Source organism: Salmo trutta, chromosome 17, assembly GCF_901001165.1.
Source record: "Salmo trutta chromosome 17, fSalTru1.1, whole genome shotgun sequence".
NCBI lineage: Eukaryota > Metazoa > Chordata > Actinopteri > Salmoniformes > Salmonidae > Salmo > Salmo trutta.
Genome location: NC_042973.1, coordinates 30,083,860 through 30,109,396, shown reverse-complemented (window position 1 = coordinate 30,109,396; position 25,537 = coordinate 30,083,860). Strand labels below are relative to the sequence as shown.

The 25,537-nt window shown below is 42.2% G+C and overlaps 1 protein-coding gene across 1 annotated transcript; it reads left to right on the top strand.

The window, feature by feature from the left end:
- The first annotated feature begins 7,554 nt into the window (after positions 1 to 7,554).
- LOC115152004 (tetraspanin-3) lies at positions 7,555 to 25,244 on the top strand. The gene is made up of 7 exons (XM_029696427.1): positions 7,555 to 7,750; positions 19,704 to 19,895; positions 20,158 to 20,232; positions 21,763 to 21,864; positions 21,984 to 22,136; positions 22,227 to 22,310; positions 24,286 to 25,244. The coding sequence occupies exons 1-7, from the start codon at positions 7,688 to 7,690 to the stop codon at positions 24,376 to 24,378; spliced, it is 762 nt and encodes a 253-aa protein (XP_029552287.1). The 5' UTR covers positions 7,555 to 7,687; the 3' UTR covers positions 24,379 to 25,244.
- The last annotated feature ends 293 nt before the right edge of the window (positions 25,245 to 25,537 follow it).

The window sequence follows — 25,537 nt, the reverse complement described above, 5'->3', positions numbered from 1 at the left end:
TTGGAGAAATGTCCTCTGGTCTGATGAAACAAAAATAGAACTGTTTGGCCATAATGACCAATGTTATGTTTGGAGGAAAAGGGGGAGGCTTGCAAGTCGAAGTACACCATCCCAACCTTGAAGCACGGGGTGGGGGGACAGCATCATGTTGTGGGGATGCTTTGCTGCAGGAGGGACAGGTGCACTTCACAAAATAGATGGCATCGTGAGAAGGAAAATTATGTGGATATTTTGAAGCAACATCTCAAGACATCAGTCAGGAAGTTAAAGCTTGGTCACAAATGGGTCTTCCAAATGGACAATGACCCCAAGCATTCTTCCAAAGTTGTGGCAAAATGGCTTAAGGACAACAAAGTCAAGGTATTGGAGTGGCCATCACCAAGCCCTGATCTCAATCCCATAGAACATTTGTGGGCATAACTGAAAAAGCATGTGCGAGCAAGGAGGCCTACAAACCTGACTCAGTTACACCAGTTCTGTCAGGAGGAATGGGCCAAAATTCACCCAACTTATTGTGGGAAGCTTGTGAAAGGCAACCCAAAATGTTTGACCCAAGTTAAACAATTTAAAGGCAAGGCTACCGAATACTAATTGAGTGTATGTAAACTTCTGACCTACTGGGAATGTGATGAAATAAATAAAAGCTTAAATAAATAATTCTCTCTACTATTATTCTGACATTTCACATTCTTAAAGTAAAGTGGTGATCCTAACTGACCTAAGTTAGGGAATTTTTTTACTCTGATTAAATGTCAGGAATTGTGAAAAACTGAGTTTAAATGTATTTGGCTAAGGTGTATGTAAACTATAGACTTCAACTGTATCTCCTTGGCATATTACATAATTTATGCAGCAGCATTCAATACATTTTTGGACTCACCTTGTTATGCTGTGCTGACTTGAACAGGAAGGTTGCATGGAGATCCATCGTGGGCAAATTTTGTCATCAAACTCTGGCATTCTCTAGATTTTTGGTGCTTTCAAGACAACTGGGAATGCTGAAAAAAACAAGGTCGAATCACGACAGTGATCTTCAGGTCGGAGCTCTAGAAAGAGGCCCGAGTACCCGACTTGGAATTCCGAGTTGGATGACTATATTCTCCTAGTTGGAGCTTGTTTTTTTTCTGATTTTCCAGTTGTCTTGAACTCACTGAAGTCTGAGTTTTCCCAGTTCTGAGTTTCCAGTTGTTTTGAACACGGCAGAAGTCATGCTCGATTGACAGCATGGCCAATGAATTCAAACTTTTATGGCCCATGGTGTTGAATGTTTATCCTTTTAAGCTTGGAAAAGAGACCCTTAAACCCAGACTTGGACCACACACCCACTCCACTGAATAGCAGTTAGCCACTGATTCCTTCCAAACCACTCATTGTTGAGTTTGCGATTTCCAACTTGTTGTGTAATGTTTATATCCAATGGTCGATGAGCACCGATATGTTTTATTTATAATTTATTTTCGTATGACAAGGATTGAAAAGGATTTGCCAATAGATTGTTGACATGATCAATCCAATCAAAGCTACGATAGATCTGTGGCCAATGACCTTGAGCCTTGGATGGGGACTTCTAATGTAACTATCACGTTTCTGGTAAGACCCAGATGCAGACAATGTCGAAGTAACAACAGTTTATAAATCGAATAGGGGCAGGCAAAAGGCGGGTCAAGGGCAGGCAGAGGTCAGTAATCCAGCACTTCTCTGCTTTTACAAACAGCTGGTTCTCCAGGAGGCGTTGGAGAACCTGTCGGACGTGGAGCACATGTTCTTTGGTGAAGCGGGAGAAGACGAGGTTGTCATCGAGGTAGACAAAGACAAACCGGTTCAACATCTCGCGGAGAACATCATTAACCAGAGCCTGGAACACAGCAGGGGCGTTGGTAAGGCCAAATGGCATGACCAGATACTTGTAGTGACCACTAGCAGTGTTGGAGTTGGTCTTCCACTCGTCCCCTTCCCATATACGCACCAGGTGGTAGGCGTTCTGTAGATCCAGCTTGGAAAACACAGTGGCCCCCTGGAGCGGCTCGAAGGCCGAGGAGATGAGGGGTAGCAGGTAGCGGTTCTTCACCATTATGTCGTTGAGACCCCGGTAGTCAATGCACGGGTGCAGGGTCTTGTCCTTCTTCTCCACAAAGAAGAACCCTGCGCCGGCAGGAGAGGAAGAAGGATGGATGAATCCTGCAAATAGGGAGTCCCCAATGTAGGTCTCCAACGACTTGGTCTCTGGTCCCGACAGAGACCAAGTCTCTGGTCGGTGCGGCGGAAGCAAAGTTGCCCGGGCCTTGTTGAACACCTCCCGGAGGTCCTGGTACTCCGTGGGAATGGTGGAGAGGTCCGGAGCAACTTCCGAGCCCCCCGGAAGACATCCCGGGGCAGATTGTGCTGACTTCAGGCAATGGATGTGGCAGAATAGGCTCCAGCCCATGATGGCACCAGTATACCAGTTAATGAGGGGATTGTGTTGCCGGAGCCAGGAGAAACCCAATACCACGGGAATCGGAGGAGACTTACTAAGCAGGCACTGGATAGCCTCGCTGTGGTTCCCTGACACACGTAGGTTGATGGGAGTGGTGCTGTGGGTGACCCGGCCTATAGAGTGCCTGTCCAGCGCTCTAACGTCAATTGGGAATGGAGAGGGGCTGAGTGGGGATGCCCAGCTCGGAGTGCAAAAAGCTCTGATCGGCCCCAGAGTCGATGAGGACCCAGAGAGATTTCGACTGGTTTCCCCACAGCGGAATGGCAGGAAACGGAGTGCAAGTAAGGGAAGCAGAAAAGTTATCCATATGGCCCACCAGAATACTCGCTTCTACCGGTAAGTCTGATCTTTTAACGGACAAGAGGACACAAAATGACCACAAGTCCCGTCCTTGCAAGCTCGTCCTTGACCTCCTCCGAGACTCCGTGTAGGAACATGTCGAATAGTGCTTCCTGGTTCCAGGCACTCTCAGCTGCCAACTTGCGGAAATCCAAAGCTTAGTCTGCCACACTGCGGGAGTCCTGCCAAAGCTGGAGAATCTTCCGGGCAGCCTCTCTCCCGGAGAATGGGGCATCAAACACCTTCTTTACCTGCTCCCATACAGCTGTAGCCCAGGCTCTCCATTGAAGCGTTCCGGTGGAGGTAAGTGGGGGAGGTAAGCTCCCGGGAAGGCGGAGCGACTGGTGAGGCGGCGCTGCTAACAGCCGAGTTACTGAGGGGCTGTGAGGTTACCGTCATAGTAGGCTGCCTCCTTGCCAACCCGCGGAATTGTTCCAGAAAGATGTCCAATGCCCAATCATGGCGTTCGGCCAAGGTGTGGACCCCCTCCATAAGGCCACAAAGCAAATCCTCGTGCCTACCACTGATGGTAAGACCCAGATGCAGACAACGTCAAAGTAACAGTTTATTAATCGAACAGAGGCAGGCAAAAGGCAGGTCAAGGGCAGGCAGAGGTCAGTAATCCAGATAGGTGGGGCAAAGGTACAGGACGGCAAGCAGGCTCAGGGTTAGGGCAGGCAAAGGTCAGTAATCCAGATAGGTGGGGCAAAGGTACAGGACAGCAGGCAAGCTCAGGGTCAGGGCAGGCAGAATGGTCAACACCCAGAAAACTATGGAACAGGAACAATCGAGAGAGGCACAGATGGAAAACCGCTGGTAGGCTTGACGAAACAAAACGAACTGGCAACAGATAAACAGAGAACACAGGTATAAATACACAGGGGATAATGGGAAATATGGGCAACACCTGGAGGGGGTGGAGACAATCACAAATACAGGTGAAACAGATCAGGCTGTGACAGAAACTCTATGGTAGAACCCAAGGGGCTTGAATTTTCTTTTTTTTAACGTAGTGTCCCAATGAGTGACAGAACACTGAGCCAATCACGGCGCAACTAGAGAACATTCCCAACCCCTACATTCCATATGTTCCACTGCCTGCTCCACCACTACAAAAAGCACTGAACTAGGCTGAAACACCTGCATTTTGGAGCTGCCTTACTCAAGAAAGCAAAAAAGACACCACGTTTCTATTCAGCTTTATTACCTCAAAGACATTGTTTCCATTGTTTGCAAAGTGATGTGTCACTTATTAATGCCCAAATAACATGCAAAACAGGCACAAATATATTTTTAAAAAATGCCCCAACTGCCCTGAATGACGGGTCGCTACTGGTGTCATTGTAGCAAAGTATTTCTAAACAAAACATCTGATCTCTTAAAAGTTTAGTTAATTTACTTTCTATTAGCTATACTATAGGCCATCATTGATTTTGACCAAATAGGCCTGGCATATTACCTCAAGGAGCTTTCCATTTTGATAGGGTTATTTTACCTAAAATCCTTCAGGCCTACCTACAGAAAAATAAAAACACAACTACGCATCTCTGCCCAGCCTAGCAAGAGTGCTGAGAGGGTTTTCTTCGCTACTGGCCTGCTCTCCAGGACTAAGGCCACAGACTCTGGCCAAACTCATGTTTCTAAAAAGGAATTCAAAGGTACTGTAGACTGAGCCTAACAAGGCATTTTTCATTTAATTTGTATTTCATTCTAAGTAAGTCACAGCCTACAGTGCATTTGGAAAGTATTCAGACCCCTTCCCTTTTCCATATTTTGTTACTTTACAGGCTTATTCTAAAATTGATCAAATTCTTTTTTTCCCTCATCAATCTACACACAATACCCCAAATGTTAGCAAATGTATTAAACATAAAAAACAGAAATACCTTACGTAAATAAGTATTCAGACCCTTTGCTATGAGACTCGAGATTGAGCTCAAGTACATCCTGTTTCCATTGATCATTCTTGAGATGTTTCTACAACTTGATTGGAGTCCACCTGTGGTAAATTCAATTGATTGGACATGATTTGGAAAGGCACACACCTGTCTATATAAGGTCCCAGTTGACAGTGCATGTCAGTGCAAAAACCAAGCCACGAGGTAGAAGGAATTGTCCGTAGAGCTCAGAGACAGGACTGTGTTGAAGCACAGATCTGGGGAAGGGTACCAAAAAATGTCTGCAGCATTGAAGGTCACCAAAAACACAGTGGCCTCCATCATTCTTAAATGGAAGAAGTTTGGAACGACAAAGACTCTTCCTAGAGCTGGCCGCCCGGCCAAACTGAGCAATCGGGGGAGAAGGACGTGGTCAGGGAGGTGACCAAGAACCCAGTGTTCACTCTAACAGAGTTTCATAGTTCCTCTGTGGAGAAGGGAGAACCTTCCATAAAGACAACCATCTCTACAGCACTCCATCAATCAGGCCTTTATGGTAGAGTGGCCAGACAGAAGCCACTCCGCAGTAAAAGGGACATGACAGCCCGCTTGGAGTTTGTCAAAAGGCACCTAAAGACTCTCAGACCATGAGATGCAAGATTCTCTGGTCTGATGAAACCAAGATTGAACTCTTTGGCTTGAATGCCAAGCATCACGTCTGGAGGAAACCTGGCACCATCCCTACGGTGAAGCATGGTGGTGGCAGCATCATGCTGTGGGGATGTTTTTCAGTGGCAGGGACTGGCAGACTAGTCTGGATCGAGGGAAAGATAAACGGAGCAAAGTACAGAGATCCTTGATGAAAACCTGCTCCAGAGCTCTCAGGACCTCAGACTGGGGCGAAGGTTCACTTTCCAACAGGACAACGATCCTAAGCACATAGCCAGAACAACGCAGGAGTGGCTTCGGGACAAGCCTCTGAATGTCCTTGAGTGGCCCAGCCAGAGCACGGACCTGAACCCGATCTAACATCTCTGGAGAGACCTGAAAATAGCTGTGCAGAGACGCTCCCCATCCAACCTGAACGAGCTTGAGGATCTCCAGAGAAGAATGGGAGAAACTCCCCAAATACAGGTGTGCCAAGCTTTTAGCATCATACCCAAGAAGACTCGAGGCTGTAATTACTGCCTAAGTTGCTTCAACAAAGTACTGAGTAAAGGGTCTGAATACATATGTAAATGTGATATTTCCGTTTATATATATATATATATATATATATATATATAAATGTGCAACAAAAAATGTTTAACCTGTTTTTGCTTTGTCATTATGGGGTATTGTTTGCTGATGGATAAAATATTTATTTTTCTCATAAATTTTAGAATAAGTCTGTAATGTAACAAAATGTGGAAAAAGTCAAGGGTCTGAATACTTTCCGAATGCACTGTATATGCAATTTATAGACTATAATGAATTAATCAAAATTAATCAAAATAAAACAAAATCTTGTTTATATTCTAAGTGCTTAATATCCCTGCCAGCCTAGTGTGGCGCCATCGCAAATGCTTCTTAATTTATTTATTTACAGGCTATAGGCTTGAAATAATTGAAATAATATTGCCTAAATAATTCATTTTTGTTGATTCTTAGGCTACCTGTCTTGCTCCTGACCAATTTAGAGTGCTTATATGCTGTTTAATACAAAACGTAGCCTATTTCAAATTATGATTAAAATAAACAATTGGAAATATTTCCAGCAGCTTACCACCCTGCATCCCACTGCTGGCTGGCTTCTGAAGCTAAGCAGGGTTGGTTCTGGTCAGTCCCTGGGTGGGAGACCAGATGCTACTGGAAGTGGTGTTGGAGGGCCAGTAGGAAGCACCCTTTCCTCTTGTCAACAAAAAATATATAATATAATATCCCAATGCCCTGGGGCAGTGATTGGGGACATTACCCTGTGTAGGGTGCTGTCTTTCAGATGGGATGTTAAAAGGGTTTCCTGTATCTCTGTGGTCATTAAAGATCCCATGGCACTTATTTTAAGAGTAGGGGTGTTAACCCTGATGTCCTGGCTAAATTCCTCATCTCACCTTATCATCCCCAGCTTACAATTGGCTCATTTGTCTCCTCTCCCCTGTAACTATTCCCCAGGATGTTGCTGTAAATGGGAATCTGTTCTCAGTCAACTTACATGGTTAAATAAAAATATATTTTTCTTTCAAATCATATGGTTTGAATGAAAAGCCAAATGGTACCCTTATAAAAAGATTGCAGTTTTGAAACTGCAGTAAAATTGCAGTAACTGTAGTCGACTGTGGTATTTTGGATGCAGTAATTGCAGAATAATTGCAGTGTACTGCAGTTGAACTGCAATTATACTGCACTCTAACTTCAGTTACATTACAAAATTACTGCCGTTATACTGCACTCTGACTGCAATCTTTTTTTGTAAGGGTAGTCACAAAAATATATGGGTTTAACACATGTAGACGTTTTTAAGGCTTTCATGGTTGGATCGAACACTGTGAACACTACGTCTACATGATGTGTACGTGTCACGTGACACGAACATGTCGGCAATTTGACGACTTAGAAAAAAACAAGGAAGATTTTAGGGGACTTCGTGAAAGTAGCTTCACGAGGCTTAATTCTGGCACTTATCACCCCCCATATAAACGAATCGGGAGGAAGTGGTACGTCCTTTACATATGTAATTTACTCACTGATCAATGTTTGTATTATTATGATACAAACACTGCTAGCACAGATAGAACAACGAGTTAGTTATAAAAAAAATTTGCTGCTAAAATGAGTTGAGGTTGCAACATCGGGTCACATGACCTCCAACTGGTTGGTTTTTGTCGTGCTGGCGCTCTGGTTTGTGGGAGTCAGAGAATCCACTCCAGTCGGGCATGGATTACAAACGCAGGAGTATATAGCCAGCCATTTTACAAATACGTTTTTACCATAATAATAGACAATACCTGTTTTAAACATGGGGCACTGTAGTATCACCTCATCAAAGACGGTGCTAGTTTTTCTGAACCTAATTTTTTGGGTAAGTCAAAACGACATCTTGTCGTTTGGGAATGAATGCGCAACATCCCTTCCTCAACCTTAATACGCAGCAAATTTGCAAGCAACCTGCTAGCCATTCAAGGCAAACTCGGCCCAGTGGATGTTTGTCTATCTTTAGCATCAATATAGCTAGCTAACGTTACTGTTTGAGAATTTGGGCTATTATAATTCAATGTTCTTGCAGTCATGTTGTTGCTGTCCCTTTTAGATGTAACTAGTTGTCTGAACATTTCCTTTGCTTCTCTGGTTGCTTTGGCTACTGCGGCTAGAGGGAGTTTCATGCATTGCTTTTGTGCCCCATTTGTCCCAGGACGAAAGCCACTGCCTGCCCTGGAGTCTTCCCCTTTGAACCTTTTAAAATGCCACTATTCATACAATACTAGTTCTGTAGCCACAATGGTCCTCAACATAGTCTTTTTTTTCCTGGTTGTTCTTTTTCTAAACTTCAATATGTTAGGATGAGGTTTGAAAGGTCAATAAACAATGTTCTGTGTTGTTCTTTTCCAGTCAGTGAGCAAGCAAATAATTCCAATTGAAGGATCAAATAAAATACTGTAATGAAACAGCAGGGAGCAGGTCTTGAACCCTCGAGCTTGTAGCCCGAAGTCCAGCGCGCTATCGACTGCCGCAAAAGCATCCTCGAGCGGCAGAGTCGATAAACCCAGTGTCGTTACAATACCTTTTTATTGGTCACATACACATGGTTAGTAGATGTTATTGCGAGTGTAACGAAATGCTTATGCTTCTAAATCCGACAGTGCACCAGTATCAAACAGGTAATATCTAACAATTCCACATCAAAACCTAATACACAGAATCTAGTAAAGGAATGGAATAAGAGTATATACAGTTGAAGTTGGAAGTTTACATACACCTTAGCCAAATACATCACAATTCCTGGCATTTAATCCTAGTAAAAATTCCTGTTTTAGGTCAGTTAGGATCAACACTTTATTTTAAGAATGTGAAATGTCAGAATAATAGTAAAGAGTGATTTATTTCAGCTTTTATTTCTTTCATCACATTCCTAGAGGGGCAGAAGTTTACATACACTAAATTAGTATTTGGTAGCATTGCCTTTAAATTGTTTATCTTGGGTCAAACGTTTCGGGTAGTGTTCCACAAGCTTCCCACAATAAGTTGGGTGAATTTTGGCCCATTCCTCCTGACAGAGCTGGTGTAACTGAGTCAGGTTTGTAGGCCTCCTTGCTCGCACACGCTTTTTCAGTTCTGCCCTCAAATGTTCTATAGGACTGAGGTCAGGGCTTTGTGATGTCCACTCCAATACCTTGACTTTGTTGTTCTTAACACATTTTGCCACAACTTTGGAAGAATGCTTGGGGTCATTGTTAATTTGGAAGACCCATTTGCGACCAAACTTTAACTTCCTGAATGATGTCTTGAGATGTTGCTTCAATATATCCACTTAATTTTCCTCCTCATGATGCCATCTATTTTGTGAAGTGCACCTGACCCCTCCTGCAGCAAAGCATCCCCACAACACGATGCTGCCACCCCCGTGCTTCAAGGTTGGGATGGTGTTCTTCGGCTTGCAAAACTCCCCCTTTTTCCTCCAAAGATAACGATGGTCATTATGGCCAAACAGTTCTATTTTTGTTTCATCTAACCAGAGGACATTTCTCCAAAAAGTACGACCTTTGTCCCAATGTGCAGTTGCAAACCATAGTCTGGCTTTTTTTATGGCGGTTTTGGAGCAGTGGCTTCTTCCTTGCTGAGCAGCCTTTCAGGTTGTCGATACAGGACTTGTTTTACTGTGGTTATAGATACTTTTGTACCTGTTTCCTCCAGCATCTTCACAAGGTCCTTTGCTGTTGTTCTGGGATTGATTTACACTTTTCGCACCAAAGTACCTTCATCTCTAGGAGACAGAACACGTCTCCTTCCTGAGCGGTATGATGGCTGCATGATCCCATGGTGTTTATACTTGCATACTATTGTTTGTACAGATGAACGTGGCATTTGGAAATTGCTCCCAATGTTGAACCAGACTTGTGGAGGTCTACAATTTATTTTCTGAGGTCTTGGCTGATTTCTTTGGATATTCCCATGATGTCAAGCAAAGAGGCACCGAGTTTGAAGGTAGGCCTTGAAATACATCCACAGGTACACCTCCAATTGACTCAAATGATGTCAATTAGCCTATCAGAAGTTTCTAAAGCCATGACATCATTTTCTGGAATTTCCCAAGCTGTTTAAAGGCAGTCAACTTAGTGTATGTAAACTTCTGATCCACTGGAATTGTGATACAGTGAATTATAAGTGAAATAATCTGTCTGTAAACAATTGTTGGAAAAATTACTTGTCATGCACAAAGTAGATGTCCTAACCGACTTGCCAAAACTGTAGTTTTTTAACAAGAACTTTGGAGTGGTTGAAAAACGAGCTTTAATGAATCCAACCTAAGTGTATGTAAACTTCCGACTTCAACTGTAAGTATAAAATATATGGATGAGCAGTGACCGAGCAGCTAAGATGCAATAGATAGTAAAGAGTAGATGCAGAATACATTATATACATATGAGATGAGTAATGCGTGTGTAAACATTTATTAAAGTGACTAGTGTTCCATTTATTAAAATGGCCAATGATATCAAGTCTGTAGGTAGGTAGGTAGGTAGGCAGCTGCCTATCTGTGCTAGTGGTGGCTGTTTTAACAATCTGATGGCCTTGAGATTGAAAAACAGCTTCTATCTCTCTCTGTCCCAGCTTTGCGCCTTCACCACACTGTCTGTGTGCTTGGACCATATCAGTTGTCGGTGATATGTACACCGAGGAACTTTAAAACTTTCCACCTTCTCCACTGCTGTCCTGTCGATGTGGATAGGGGGGTGCTCCCTTTGCTGTTTCCTGAGGTCCACGATCATCTCTTTTCTTTTGCTGACATCGAGTGAGAGGTTATTTTTCTGACACTACACTCCGAGGGCACTCACCTCCTCCATGTAGGCTGTCTCGTTGTTTTTTGGTAATCAAGCCTAACGCTGTTGTCGTCTGCAAACGTGATGATTGAGTTGGAGGCGTGCATGGTCACGCAGTCGTGGGTGAACAGGGAGTACAGGAGGGGGCTGAGAACTCACCCTTGTGGGGCCCCAGTGTTGAGGATCAGCGGACTGGAGATGTTGTTTCCTACCTTCACCTCCTGGGGGCGGCTCGTCAGGAAGTCCAGGACCCAGTTGCACAGAGGAGGGTCGAGATCCAGGGTCTCAAGCTTAGTGAGTTTGGAGGATACTCTGGTGTTGAATGCTGAGCTGTAGTCAATGAACAGCATTCTTACATAGGTATTCCTCTTGTCCAGATGGGATAGGGCAGTGTGATGGCGATTGCATCGTCTGTGGACCTATTGAGGCAATAAGCAAATTGAAGTGGGTCTAGGGGGACAGGTAGGGTGGAGGTGATATGATCCTTGACTAGTCTCTCAAAGCACTTCATGATGACAGAAGTGAGTGCTACGGGGCGATAGTCATTTAGTTCAGTTACCTTAGGTTTCTTTGAACAGGACCAATGGTGGCCATCTTGAAGCATGTGGGGACAGCAGGCTGGGATAGGGATTAGAGGTCGACCGATTAATCAGCATGGCTGATTAACCTCTCTGGGGTATGTGGGACGATTTCGTAACAGCTACTGAAATTCCAGTGGCGCGATTTTTGAATCGTTAGAAATACTATTACTTCAATTTCTCAAACATATGACTATTTTACAGCTATTTAAAGACAAGAATCTCGTTAATCTAACCCCACTGTCCGATTTCAAAAAGGCTTTACAACGAAAGCAAAACATTAGATTATGTCAGCAGAGTGCCCAGCCAGAAAAAATCAGACAGCCATTTTTCAAGCTAGCATATCATGTCACATAAACCCAAACCACAGCTAAATGCAGCACTAACCTTTGATGATCTTCATCAGATGACACACCTAGGACATTGTGTTATACAATACATGCATGTCTGTTCAATCAAGTTCATATTTATATCAAAAAACAGCTTTTTGCATTAGCATGTGACGTTCAGAAAAAGCATAACCCCCGCAAACTTCCGTTGAATTTACTAACAGTTTGCTAAATTACTCACGATAAACGTTCACAAAAAGCATAACAATTATTTTAAGAATTATAGATACATTACTCCTCTATGCACTCGATATGTCCGATTTTAAAATAGCTTTTCGGATGAAGCACATTTTGCAATAATCTAAGTACATAGCCCGGCATTACAGGGCTAGCTATTTAGATACCCACCCAGGTCAGCCTCCACCAAAATCACATTTCCTATAAGAAAAATGTTCTTACCTTGCTTGTTCTTCATCAGAATACACTGCCAGGACTTCTACTTCAATAACAAATGTTGGTTTGGTCCCAAATAATCCATCGTTATATCCAAACAGCGACGTTTTGTTCGTGAGTTCTAGAATGCTTCTTCACGGTCCCGCGCATGGCGCATTGGCGTGTCAAAAATGTCTAAATATTCCATTACCGTACTTCGAAGCATGTCAACCGCTGTTTAAAACCAATTTTTATGCCATTTAACTCGTAGATTAGTGATAATATTCCGACCGGGAGTATGCATTGAGCCTAAACAGCCGAATAAAATTTCTCCTCAGGAGCGACTAATGCACGCGCCTCATTCAAAGGTCCTCGGAGCAGCCACTTACAAAAGGTGATAATGTGTTTCAGCCTGAGACTCCCTCGTAAACCTTCAGTTATTTCCCGGGCTCTGAGAGCCTATCGGAGCCCTGGGAATTGTCACGTTACAGCTAAGATCCTTACTTTTCAATAAAAAGATGTAAGACGCACGACTCCTTGTCAGACAGGGTACTTCCTGCTTGAAACCTTGTCAGGTTTTTGCCTGCCATAGGAGTTCTGTTATACTCACAGACACCATTCAAACAGTTTTAGAAAATTCAGAGTGTTTTCTATCCAAACCTGAACAATAATATGCATATTCTAGCTTCTGAGTTGGTGTAGGAGGCAGTTAAAAATGGGAACATATTTTTTCCAAAATTCTCAATACTGCCCCCTAGCCCAGACAGGTTAATTTGGGCCGATTTCAAGTTTTGATAAGAATCGGCCTTTTTGGATGCCGATTATGGCCGATTACATTGCAATCCACGAGGAAACTGCATGGCAGGCTGACCACCTGTTACGTGAATGCAGCGTCAAAGGGACCTTGTGGCTGCAAGGAGCCAAGGTAAGTTGCTAGCTAGCATTAAACTTACCTTATAAAAAAACAATCTTCACATAATCACTAGTTAACTATACATGGTTGATGATATTACTAGGTTAACTAGCTTGTCCTGCGGTGCCTTGTTAATTTATCATCGAATCACAGCCTACTTCAACTTCGGCCAACGGGTGATGATTTAACCTGTTGGGGTAGGGGGCAGTATTTGCACGGCCCGGATAAAAAACGTACCCGATTTTAATCTGGTTATTACTACTGCCCAGAAACTAGAATATGCATATAATTATTGGCTTTGGATAGAAAACACCCTAAAGTTTCTAAAACTGTTTGAATGGTGTCTGTGAGTATAACAGAACTCATATGGCAGGCAAAAACCTGAGAAGATTACTTACAGGAAGTGACCTGTCTGACAAGTTCTTGTTCTTCTTGGCTCTCTTTAATGAAAACTGAGGATCTTTGCTGTAACGTGACACTTCTGGCTCCCATAGGCTCTCAGAAGGTGGGAAAAAGCTGAATGATGTAATTCCAGCCACTGGCTGAAAAACATTAGCGCCTTTAGTAAGGACAATGGGACGGAGGCGTGTGCACGAGTCGACTCCATGTTTTTATTTTCTCTCTCTTTGAACCTAAACACGCTTTCCCGGTCGGAATATTATCGCTTTTTTACGAGAAAAATGGCACAAAAATTGATTTTTAAACAGCGGTTGACATGCTTCGAAGTACGGTAATGGAATATTTAGAAATTTGTCACGAAATGCGTCGTGCGCGTCACCCTTCTTTACCATTCAGATAGTGTCTTGAACGAAACGGAGGATATTTGAACATAACTATGGATTATTTTGAACCAAACCAACCTTTGTTATTGAAGTAGAAGTCCTGGGAGTGCATTCTGACGAAGAACAGCAAAGGTAATAACATTTTTCTTATAGTAAATCTGACTTTGGTGAGTGCTAAACTTGGTGGGTGTCTAAATAGCTAGCCCTGTGATGCCGGGCTATCTACTTCACTGAAAAGCTATTTTAAAATCGGACATAGCGATTGCATAAAGGAGTTCTGTATCTATAATTCTTAAAATAATTGTTTTTTGTGGACGTTTATCGTGAGTAATTTAGTAAATTCACCGGAAGTTTACGGGGGGTATGCTAGTTCTGAACGTCACATGCTAATGTAAAAAGCTGGTTTTTGATATAAATATGAGCTTGATTGAACAAAACATGCATGTATTGTATAACATAATGTCCTAGGGTTGTCATCTGATGAAGATCATCAAAGGTTAGTGCTGCATTTAGCTGTGGTTTGGGTTTATGTGACATTATATGTTAGCTTGAAAAATGGGTGTCTGATTATTTCTGGCTGGGTACTCTGCTGACATAATCTAATGTTTTGCTTTCGTTGTAAAGCCTTTTTGAAATTGGACAGTGTGGTTAGATTAACGAGAGTCTTGTCTTTAAAATGGTGTAAAATAGTCATGTTTGAGAAATTGAAGTAATAGCATTTCTAAGGTATTTGAATAACGCGCCACGGGATTCAACTGGCTGTTGAGTAGGTGGGACGATTTCGTCCCGCCGACCCTAGAGAGGTTAACAAAAGCGCATTGCGGAAAAAAGCAGTCTTTGCACAAATGTACCTAACCATAAACATTAATGCCTTTCTTAAAATCAATATACAAATGTAGAAATCCATGTTATTCAATTATTGCACCCACACTGCTCGCGCGAGCCAACGAGCGTCTGCGTTGCCAAGGGCTAAAATAGAACTCCTTGCTATTTCTGACGCAGATTGCGCTGCACGTCCTGCCTCTCCCATCTCCTCATTGGTTTATAGAAGCAGGTACCCACGTGCCATCTCCTCATTGGTTATACCCACATGGGTGATTGAAAGACGAAATGTTTTGCCGGTTGTCGTGGTAATACTATGAAAGTGTAGATGCCAATCACCATATAAGTTCAAAGATGAAAAAGCCTGGAAGGAGGAGAGATGACTAGAAACGATTCGGTTTGCCGTTTTGTGTGTGGATTAATTGTCAGAGTAGAGGACCTTGTGCATTTCAGGTAAAATAACAACTCAATGTTTATATCCCAGGACAAATTCGCTAGCAACAGCAAGCTAGCTAAATAGGACAAATTAGCTAGCAAGTGCAAGCTAACTAGCTAAATTGCCATACATGTTTAATGCTTTTTGACCTGTCCCCAAATTAATGTCATTGGTTCAGAGTTTGTTTTGATATTTTAACCTGTGTGTCGTGATCGCGTTTGGTGTAGGGGAACAAAATACATTTATGCACAATGGCGCACGCGCGCAGCCGGTTTGGGTTCCGTGTTAGCTTGTTTGATTGCCTTACAAACAGTGTAGTTATTCCCTCTGTATTTGGCCATATTTCCAGTTACCACCACGTTTATTCATGGCAAGGCATATTCTTTCAGTTTTGCGCAAAAGCTGCCATCAGTCCACGGTTTCTGGTTAGGGAAGGTTTTAATTGTCATAGTGGGTACAACATCTCCTATACACATCCTTCTAAACTCTCTCACAGAATCAGCGTATACATCAATGTTATTATCTGAGGCTACCCGGGAACATATCCCAGTCCATGTGATCGAAGCGATCTTGAAGCGTGGAATCTGATTGGTCAGACCAGCGTTGGATTGACCAAAGCACGGGTGCTTCCTGTTTTAGTTTCTGCCTATAGGAGGGAAGCAACAAGATGGAGTCATGGTCAGATTTGCCAAAAGGAGGGCGGGGGAGGGTCTTGTATGCATCGCGGAAGTTAGAGTAGCAATGGTTGAGCGTGTTACTCGCTCTTGTACAGCAATCGATATGCTGATAGAATTTAGGTTGCCTTGTTCTCAAATTAGCTTTGTTAAAATCCCCATCTACAATAAAGGCAGCCTCGGGATATATGGTTTTCAGTTTGCATGAAGTCCAGTGAAGTTCCTTGATGGCTGTCTTGGCATCCGCTTGCGGGGGGGGATATACACGGCTGTGACGATGACCAAGGAGAGTTCTTGGGAGATAATACCGTCGGCATTTGATTGTGAGGAATTCTAGGTCAGGTGAACAAAAGGACTTGAGTTCCTGTATGTTGTTACAATTACACCATGAGTCGTTAACCTGTTTAGGATAGGGGGCAGTATTTTCACGGCCGGATAAAAAACTTACCCGATTTAATCTGGTTATTACTCCTGCCCAGAAACTAGAATATGCATATAATTGTTTGATTTGAATAGAAAATACCCTAAAGTTTCTAAAACTGTTTGAATGGTGTCTGTGAGTATAACAGAACTCATATGGCAGGCCAAAACCTGAGAAGATTCCATACAGGAAGTGCCCTCTCTGACCATTTCTTGGCCTTCTATAGCCTCTTTATCGAAAATAGAGGATCTCTGCTGTAACGTGACATTTTCTAAGGCTCCCATAGGCTCTCAGAAGGCACCAGAACGGGAAATGATGACTCTGCAGTCCCTGGGCGAAAAACAGTAGGGCTTTTGGAAAGTGGTCGTTCTGAGAACAATGACACGGGCGTGCGCGTGAAGACTCCATTTTCTATTTTCAGTGTTTGAATGAAAACAAGGTCTCCCGGTCAAAATATTATCGCTATTTTACGAGAAAAATTGCAAAAAAATTGATTTTAAACAGCGTTTGACATGCTTCGAAGTACAGTAATGGAATATTTTGAATTTTTTTGTCACGATATGCGCCGGCGCGTCACCCTTCGGATAGTGTCTTGAACGCAAGAACAAAACGCAGCTATTTGGATATAACTATGGATTATTTGGAACCAAAACAACATTGGGTGTTGAAGTAGAAGTCCTGGGAGTGCATTCTGACGAAGAACAGCAAAGGTAATCCAATTTTTCTTATAGTAAATCTGAGTTTGGTGAGTGCCAAACTTGGTGGGTGTCAAAATAGCCAGCCATGATGGCCGGGCTATCTACTCAAATATTGCAAAATGTGCTTTCACCGTAAAGCTATTTTAAAATCGGACACCGCGATTGCATAAAGGAGTTCTGTATCTATAATTCTTAAAATAATTGTTTTTTGTGAACGTTTATCGTGAGTAATTTAGTAAATTCACCGGAAGTTTTCGGTGGGTATGCTAGTTCTGAACGTCACATGCTAATGTAAAAAGCTGTTTTTTGATATAAATATGAACTTGATTGAACAAAACATGCATGTATTGTATAAATGATCAAACGGTAAAACTGCGCATGCTCAGAAGTGCCTTGTGTTAGGGGTTGACAGTCATTGGTGTTGACCAACTTCAGGTTTTCATCCATTCCAAATTCAAGTTAGGCATTCTGTACAGGTGAATGGTGGCATACGATGAATCACCAACTCCTAGGAGTGTCATCTGATGAAGATCATCAAAGGTTAGTGGTGCATTTAGCTGTGGTTTTGGTTTTTGTGACATTATATGCTAGCTTGAAAAATGGGTGTGTGATTATTTCTGGCTGGGTACTCTCCTGACATAATCTAATGTTTTGCTTTCGTTGTAAAGCCTTTTTGAAATCGGACAATGTGGTTAGATAAAGGAGAGTCTTGTCTTTAAAATGGTGTAAAATAGTCATATGTTTGAAAAATTGAAGTTTTGGGATTTTTGAGGAGTTTGTAATTCGCGCCACGCTCTATCATTGGATATTGGCGAGGCGTTCCGCTAGTGGCACATCTAGATGTAAGAGGTTATTAATCATGAAACATACACCCCCACCCTTCTTCATACCGGAGAGAGCTTTATTCCTGTCGGCGCGATGCACTGAAAATCCCGTTGGCTGTATGGACCCCGAGAGCATGTCCCCAGCTAGCCATGTCTCCGTGAACCAGAGTATGTTACAGAGTATGTTCGTCTACTTTGTTAACTAGGGACTGGACATTAGCGAGTAATATGCTTGGAAGCGGTGGATGGTGTGTGCGCATCCAAAGCCTCCCTAGAAGACCGTTCCAGCACCCTCTCCTCTGGCGGCGTTGTTTTGGATCGGCCTCTGGAATCAGTTCAAATGCCCTGGGAGGTACAGACAAAGGATCCGCTTTGGGAAAGTCGTATTCCTGGTCGTAGTGCTGGTAAGTTGACGTCTCTCTGATATCCAATAGTTCTTCCCGTTTGTATGTAATAACACTTAAGGTTTTCTGGGCTAACGATGTAAGAAATAATACATTAAAAAAACAAAATACTGTACAGTTTCCTAAGGACTAGAAGCGAAGCTGCTATCTCAAGATTGGTCTCTTTTATAGGCCTAGTTTAGTCCATTCATATACACAAACTATGTATTTATTGAACCTTTATTTAACTAACCAAGTCAGTTAAGAACAAATTCTTATTTACAATGACGGCCTACATCGGCCAAACCCGGACAACGCTTGGCCAATTGTGCGCCGCCCTATGGGACTCCCAATCACGGCCAGTTGTGATAGTCTGGATTCGAACCCGGGTGTCTGTAGTGACACCTCTAGCACTGAGATGCAGTGCCTTAGACCGCTGTGCCACTCAGGAGCTACCTTTAGCACAGGGGTTTAAACTGAGTCAGGGTCTCAACTTACTGTTGCAAGTTCAAATGGTAGAATACACAAGGTGCAATTTAGAAATTTTGTTGTACATCAGCAGTTTCTCTCTTATGTCAGTCACTGATAGTGAGTCAATTAGCCCCAGTCAGCTAACATTTTTTAGATTGTTAAGTTAGCTGTACACTAAACTAGCTGTACAACAAACTATCTAAACTTGTAACCATGGTCTAAATACGGATTTTGTTAGTCAGTCTCACTCAGATTTCATATAAAAAAACTGCAAAAATACCTCTAAACCTTATGGCAATGTGTAGAATTGCAGAAAATTTGCTTTAAAACACCAAATTGTCCTCTGCAAAATGAGTAGACTTGCATGAAATTTGTTATCAAGTGCAAAATCTTCTCTCTGCCACATGGCAAGATGTGTACAATTGCAGCAAATAACTTTCTTTAAAACTACAACACTTTCTCTACACTCCATGGCAAAATGTGTAGAATTGCATGAAATTAACATTTCTCTCCACTGTCAAGAGGGGGGCCACTAAAATGTTTTACTCTCAATGTGGGGGGGTTGTGGATGTGGGTACGCAGACCCGTGAGCATCTGGGGCCCCTCATGATGAGTTGCCCATCCCTGCTTTATTCATGAAGGTGTCTTCTGGGGGAGTTTTGTTAAGGGCTCTGATGCACTTTCTGAATGTTAACATGCATTGCTTGCGGTACAGTTATGGAAACATAAGGACCAATTTTTCATCAGTGAGAAATAATTTTCAAAAAACAAAAGGTTAAACACCTTTTTTGGGGGTTAGTGTTCACACACGGCCATATCTACACGTTACAGCGCTTGTTTACGGAAGATAAAGGTGATCACTTATGCTAATTAGCTATCTAGTGTGCTCGAACACCTGTGTGTAAGCGAACTGGAAAGGAAGTGTAGTTTGTCGGCTGGAGGCATACAGCCGTATGTGCCTGCAGGTAAGTATATATTTTTTATTTGAATGATTCTTGCTGATATACATGTTTCTAAACCCGTATCGCAAGTGATGATTATTGACGTTTCTAAACGTTAAGCGGTGCTTGTAGCAGAGAACCCTTAGGATAAGGCAGAATGCCCTGTTAATGCCTTGGGTTCTCATATCCTCTCAGGGACCATCAGACTCAGAGAGGCTGTACTCATTCAAACATTTTATTTGATATGCTTTTTTTTTGTGGTATTAATACTTTTCTCCCCCCCAATCATACAGGCAGCAGCAGGGATTTTGTGCTATGTTGGAGCCTATGTGTTCATCACATATGATGACTACGACCACTTCTTTGAAGATGTGTACACCCTTATCCCTGCTGTGACCATAATTGCAGTAGGAGGCCTCCTTTTCATCATCGGTCTTATTGGATGTTGTGCCACAATACGAGAAAGCCGCTACGGGCTTGCAGCGGTCAGTGAATGTTTTCTTATCACCTACTACTACAACGTTCAACTTGGGCTCAGATATCGTATCCCTCTGTTGGCCAGATGACTGATTACTAAATGCATAGCCCAGTTCAGGCTACAGAGATAAGAGTTCATATTGTTTTATATCATGTTGGATAATCCTTAATTACAGTTTATTGATTTAAATGTGCCTCTTATGAATGCCAAGCACCCATTTTATTTTCAGGAGTTTCTTCTATGTTTAATTATTCCTCTTCTCCCCACAGTTTGTCGTCCTTCTCCTGCTGGTGTTTGTGACGGAAGTGGCTGTGGTGGTTTTTGGTTATATTTACAGATCAAAGGTGTGTAAAACCCTATTCTCATGGGACTAGTTTAACTGGGAGAGATGGTTCTGTAATTATGTGTACGAGCACAAATCACATCCATTATTTAAGTCCCCCATCCGACTCTGCCATGTTGGTCATTTTTACATAGCAGGAGAGTAATAATATCTAAAACCTACTGTTTTTCGACCAACTCCAAGGTCCTCTGAAAATACTAGTCACGTGTGTATCGACATCCCTGTTTTGAGAGAAATGTATTGAGTTTGACAGGTGTTGCTCGTGGTTTGAGCAAGAAAACAATAACTGATTAGATAAATTGATGCTTAAAACGAAATGCTGCGCATTGCCGATATATTTAGGACCTACTGTATCAACTTTCACAGTGAATGCTTTTGTTTATATGTTTTGTGCCAAAGAATTGAACATCACCAAATGTGTCAGTAAAAAAAATATTGCTCCTATTTAATGCAACCCTTGCTGTTAATAGAGCACAAAGCAGCATTATAACTGAGCAAACTTTTGGCAATGACAAGTTCACTTTCTCATCCGTAGCCTAAAAGCGCATCTCAAGTGTGTGCTCTTTAGCTCCCATCTGCAGGCTGGGGGGCATTTATGATGTCTACTGCAGATCGATAAAATAATGATTATGATCACACTACCTCAATTTAAGTATTTTGGCGACACTTATACCAAAAATGATGTGGTAGCCAAGCTCAGTGTAGCCTTATCACCTGGACATGTTGACTTATCTTCAAGCCTAGACTAAACACCTCCAGAATTAAAGAATTACAGGCATCTGTTTGGAAAAAACAAATCCCGTCCGATTCTTCCTCTGGAATAACGGATATTCTGATGTAATAATTGCATAACCAACATTCTCTAGTAAAACTAATTCCATTTGAATAGGGCTTAAGTAAAGTACATATAAATCAAGGTTACAGTATGTTTGTGCAATAAAGATTTTGTTCAGGATACCAATTCTCTGGATATGTTCCCAATGGGGGAAAATAATTCTACCAGCCACAATATTACAGCTGTGGCTGCTTTGTGTGATGTTTTGTTGTCTCTACCTTCGTGCTGTTTTCTGTGCCCAATAATGTTTGTACCATGTTTTGTGCTGCTACCATGTTGCTGCCTTGCTATGTTGTTGTCCTAGGTTTCTCTTTATGTTGTGTTGTCTCTCTTGTTGTGATGTGTGTTTTGTCCTATATATTGTATTTTTTTATCCCAGGTCCCTGTCCCCGCAGGAGGCCTTTTGCCTTTTGGTAGGCCATCATTGTAAATAAGAATTTGTTCTTAACTGACTTGCCTAGTTAAATAAAGGTTAAATACAAAAATGTAAAATTTAAATGAAAAAATATTACCCATTTTCTCCATGGAAAACATGGTAGCCGCTATATCTTTTTCTATTTAGACTACATGTTTGGAGATTTGTTTTTCCATGACAGGAAAAGTGCTATCCAAAGTATAGTGATTGATATTCATTAGAAAAGCATCGAGGTTGTGTAAGATGGGACCTATTAAGCACAGTTACCTGTTTGTTTACAGGTTGAAGATGAGGTCAATCACTCCATCCAGAAGGTGTACAATGAGTACAATGGCACCAACACAGATGCTCCGAGCCGTGCCATTGACTACGTGCAAAGACAGGTGATAGCATGTTAGCATGGAACTTGAGCAATTCATGCATTGTGTAACAGTTTTAAAGTAATTTAAAGCTGTATTGAATTGACCTAGTATTGACCATCACCATTTTGTCATGCCTGCAGCTCCACTGTTGTGGGATTCACAATTACTCCGACTGGAGGAACACGCGCTGGTTTAATGAGTCTCGAAACAACAGTATACCAGTGAGCTGCTGCAAACCTAACGTCAGCAACTGTACAGGCTCTCTAGCCCATCCTGGAGACCTCTATCCAGAGGTAAGAGATCCAAAACGTACCTATGCTTTTCTTGCATGCATAATATACAAATTGATTCTCTTACACAATGTATTGTTTTTGTGTCTCCAGGGTTGTGAAGCCCTTGTTGTGAAGAAACTAAAGGAGATTATTATGTATGTCATCTGGGCTGCACTGACGTTCGCTGCAATTCAGGTAAAATAAAACTTCCATCAGCTCTCTTTCATTCAACTAATGGGGGGGATGCTTGTGCCCATGGAAGCTGCTCAGCCAAGGCGGAGAAAATAGGATTCTGCTCTATTTTTCAAGCGGCGCCGGAGTTGTTGACCAATCACAGTAGAAAACCTAGCCTACATGGTGATACGTCAGCACGTACGTCCAACAGTAGGACCAGCTAACTTGCCCACTCCAGCTAGCTGGCTAACTATCAGTTTGCAGAGTCACGTTTAACAACAACAACAAAAAACGGTGTTTTGGCGCGTTCTAGCATGCATTTGCATATTTCCATTAAATAATGCCTACTTTGTGAAGTGCGTGTGTGCAATAACTCAATTTGCCTTTGCTCACCTAAACAACCCTTTTTTTTAAACTTCGGTATAGTCTACAAAACTTTATCCACTCTGTTTAACAGATTCTAGTTTTGGGAACAGAAAACTGTATTGAGATGAAATGTTTAATCGATGAGAAAATTAGCAGAATGTCGGCCAAAATCCATCTTGTTCCATCTTCTCCCACTGCCGGCCATTGGGCTTCCTCTCACTACCATATTTGGTTGTGGAAACGCCATGCTTCACATGTATACATCCGGTGAAATATCTGTCTTATTGTTCTATTTGTGCTGTTGCCCTAGTGTGTGAAGGCACTAGCCGCTTTGAGTAGAGGGACAAGTGGGATACTCTGCGGGGTACTCAGTTATTTTCCGCTGGCTATCTGAAAAGCACTTATGGTATGAGTCATGAAATTATTCAGTATGGCGGCTGAGTGGGCCTGGGGTATGCCCTTATTATGTTAACCCCCTTGCCACACTCCAGCAAGCCTCAAGGAACAGGGACGGGGCCCTTACGGGACTGTTACATTTTTCATAGACGGGTTGGTTGTTTAGCAACAAAACTGACGCGTGCGCAACTATGGGGCAAATCAGACTGGGTTAGCTTAGATTGTTAACATGTAAACTATATTTCGTCTCCAATGATTATTAATTACATTTGCACAATGAGCACTTGTCTCTCAAATACATTGTTACAATTGTCTGGTTAGCTAGCAAGCTAATTTTAGCCATACTAGCATTGACATGAAATCAGTCAACACCTCAAAACAAGACATGGTATCAAGAACAAGATGGAACTAGCTGAAATGAGTCACTTATGATTCCCCACATGGCAGTTTCTTGTCATTGTTGGCAGTTTCTTGTCATTGTTGGTAGGCTATCTGGCCATCTAGAATCAAAACAACTCATGGACTTCTGTCCCATTGAAGCATGCTTATCGTTTTCGTGACATTGTCAGCTAACCCATCAATAGGGACAGGGGAAAATCTAGGAATTCAAGGTGATCTCAAACTAGGCTAAATAGAGGCTTAAGATAAAATGGTGTCCCCAGCCAATTTATCTTGACTTGATGGATATATTAGTTACTTGGATTTGTTAAAAATTTGCATAATCAGATTCTAGAGTCTGTGGGAAATTGAGTCGGTGGATTGAGACGGCATGTTATTTGCTAGATTTACCCCTTTTCCATTCCTTTCATTTGACCTCAATGAGGGAGAGCTGCGTTAAAGCTCTCATTCATCACTTGATTTGTTTTTCTCATCAAAATTACTGGACAGCAGAAGGTCCTAGTCTACATTTAAATTGCTGTTTATCAATGTCCTGTAGTTTCTTCCTTTTATAATGTCACCTCTGCATTTCATCATTAGATTATCTTATTCTATGGGCTGGTGAGGCATCTGTGTGCATGTGAATCGGCTGGTTTGCAGTAATTCTAGATACTTTTGACCCAGATTCTTCTCTGTTTGCTGCTGATGTAGTAGTTTTGTGTCCTTGCTCAGCCTTTCCTGGGAGACTAGTTAGCCTAGCGTCCAGGTCAGAGGTTGACAGGCGACCTCGTCAGGAAGGTATGGAGGATGACATGGATGACACTACATTTTAACCCCTGCTGTTTTCCTCTCCTAGGTATTTGGGATGCTGTGTGCCTTTGTTGTGCTGTGCCGGAGGAGCCGTGACCCTGCCTACGAACTTCTCATGACGGGGGGAACCTACGCATAAGAAGGACCCTACACTCACACACCATACCCCCCACACACACACACCTAGGCTTGTGGCTTTGTCAGTGGAGAGTGGTTCACTGGCTTGCCCATGTTCAGGTTTCCTCTACTGTAAGTTGAAAGCTCCTCACACACAGTGGCTCATACTCCACAATGGTGAAGTGGTGAAAAACCTATTTATTTACATGCTATGTAAGTTGGTGTTTTGTTTTAGGTGTCTTATTAAAAATGCTACAAGCCAAATTCTAAAATGGCGATTTAAACACTTTTTTTTTGTTGTTTAATTTGTTGCTCTGACTACTTACCCCTCGTTGTTTGAGGTAGACAAGGATGTGAATGATGGACCTACTGTACGGAATATGTGGACTGAATACTTTCCTCATGTCTGTTTGCACAGTGTATGGCTTTGGAATATTTTATAAATATTTTAATCTATCATGTAAATAACTGAGTTGAAGATTTCCTTGTATGAGGTTACCTTGTGCTACTGCTTTGTTTGTCCAGACCTCACCCTTCACCAGCACCATTCTGTTTCTGATGAGGAGCAGTGGAACTATAGACCGTAGATGAATCAAAGGCACTGGATCGACCCACCAGGAATGAGCAGTAACCAAAGTGCATTCAATTAACTGATCTGCTTTGTAAGAATGTGGGCATTTGATTCAGTGCATAAAACAGGCTTATTTAGGAATAATCCACATGCACTGTTACTGAGCTTTTCTGTTGTACTTTGTGTGGAGTTGAGCACACTATGTAGGCCTAGTTTTAAAATAGATTTTCAAAAGATTTTAGCCATGTACAGAAACGTAAACCAGAGATGAATGGGGTGAAACTAACAAGGAAATAAACTGTATATTCCCTCCAGAATATTGTCTGTTTTTGTTTCTCTATCACAAAAATATGCTCAAGTTTCTCTGCACACACGCAAGACCATAGCCATGCCTGGACATTAGAGCTGTGTGGTTTTCTCCACAAAGTTTCAACCATTTCTAACATGTAGCTAACGCCTCATGTTTCCAGTTCTAAGGGTTGATTTCTCTTCCAAGCCTTTATGCACTCTTGGTCAAAAGGGGTGTTCCGTTGTGCTGACAAGCTCTCTGACCTCATTCGGGGCATGGCTACTTAATCGTTTTTGATATCCCTTTCACATTATCTCATTA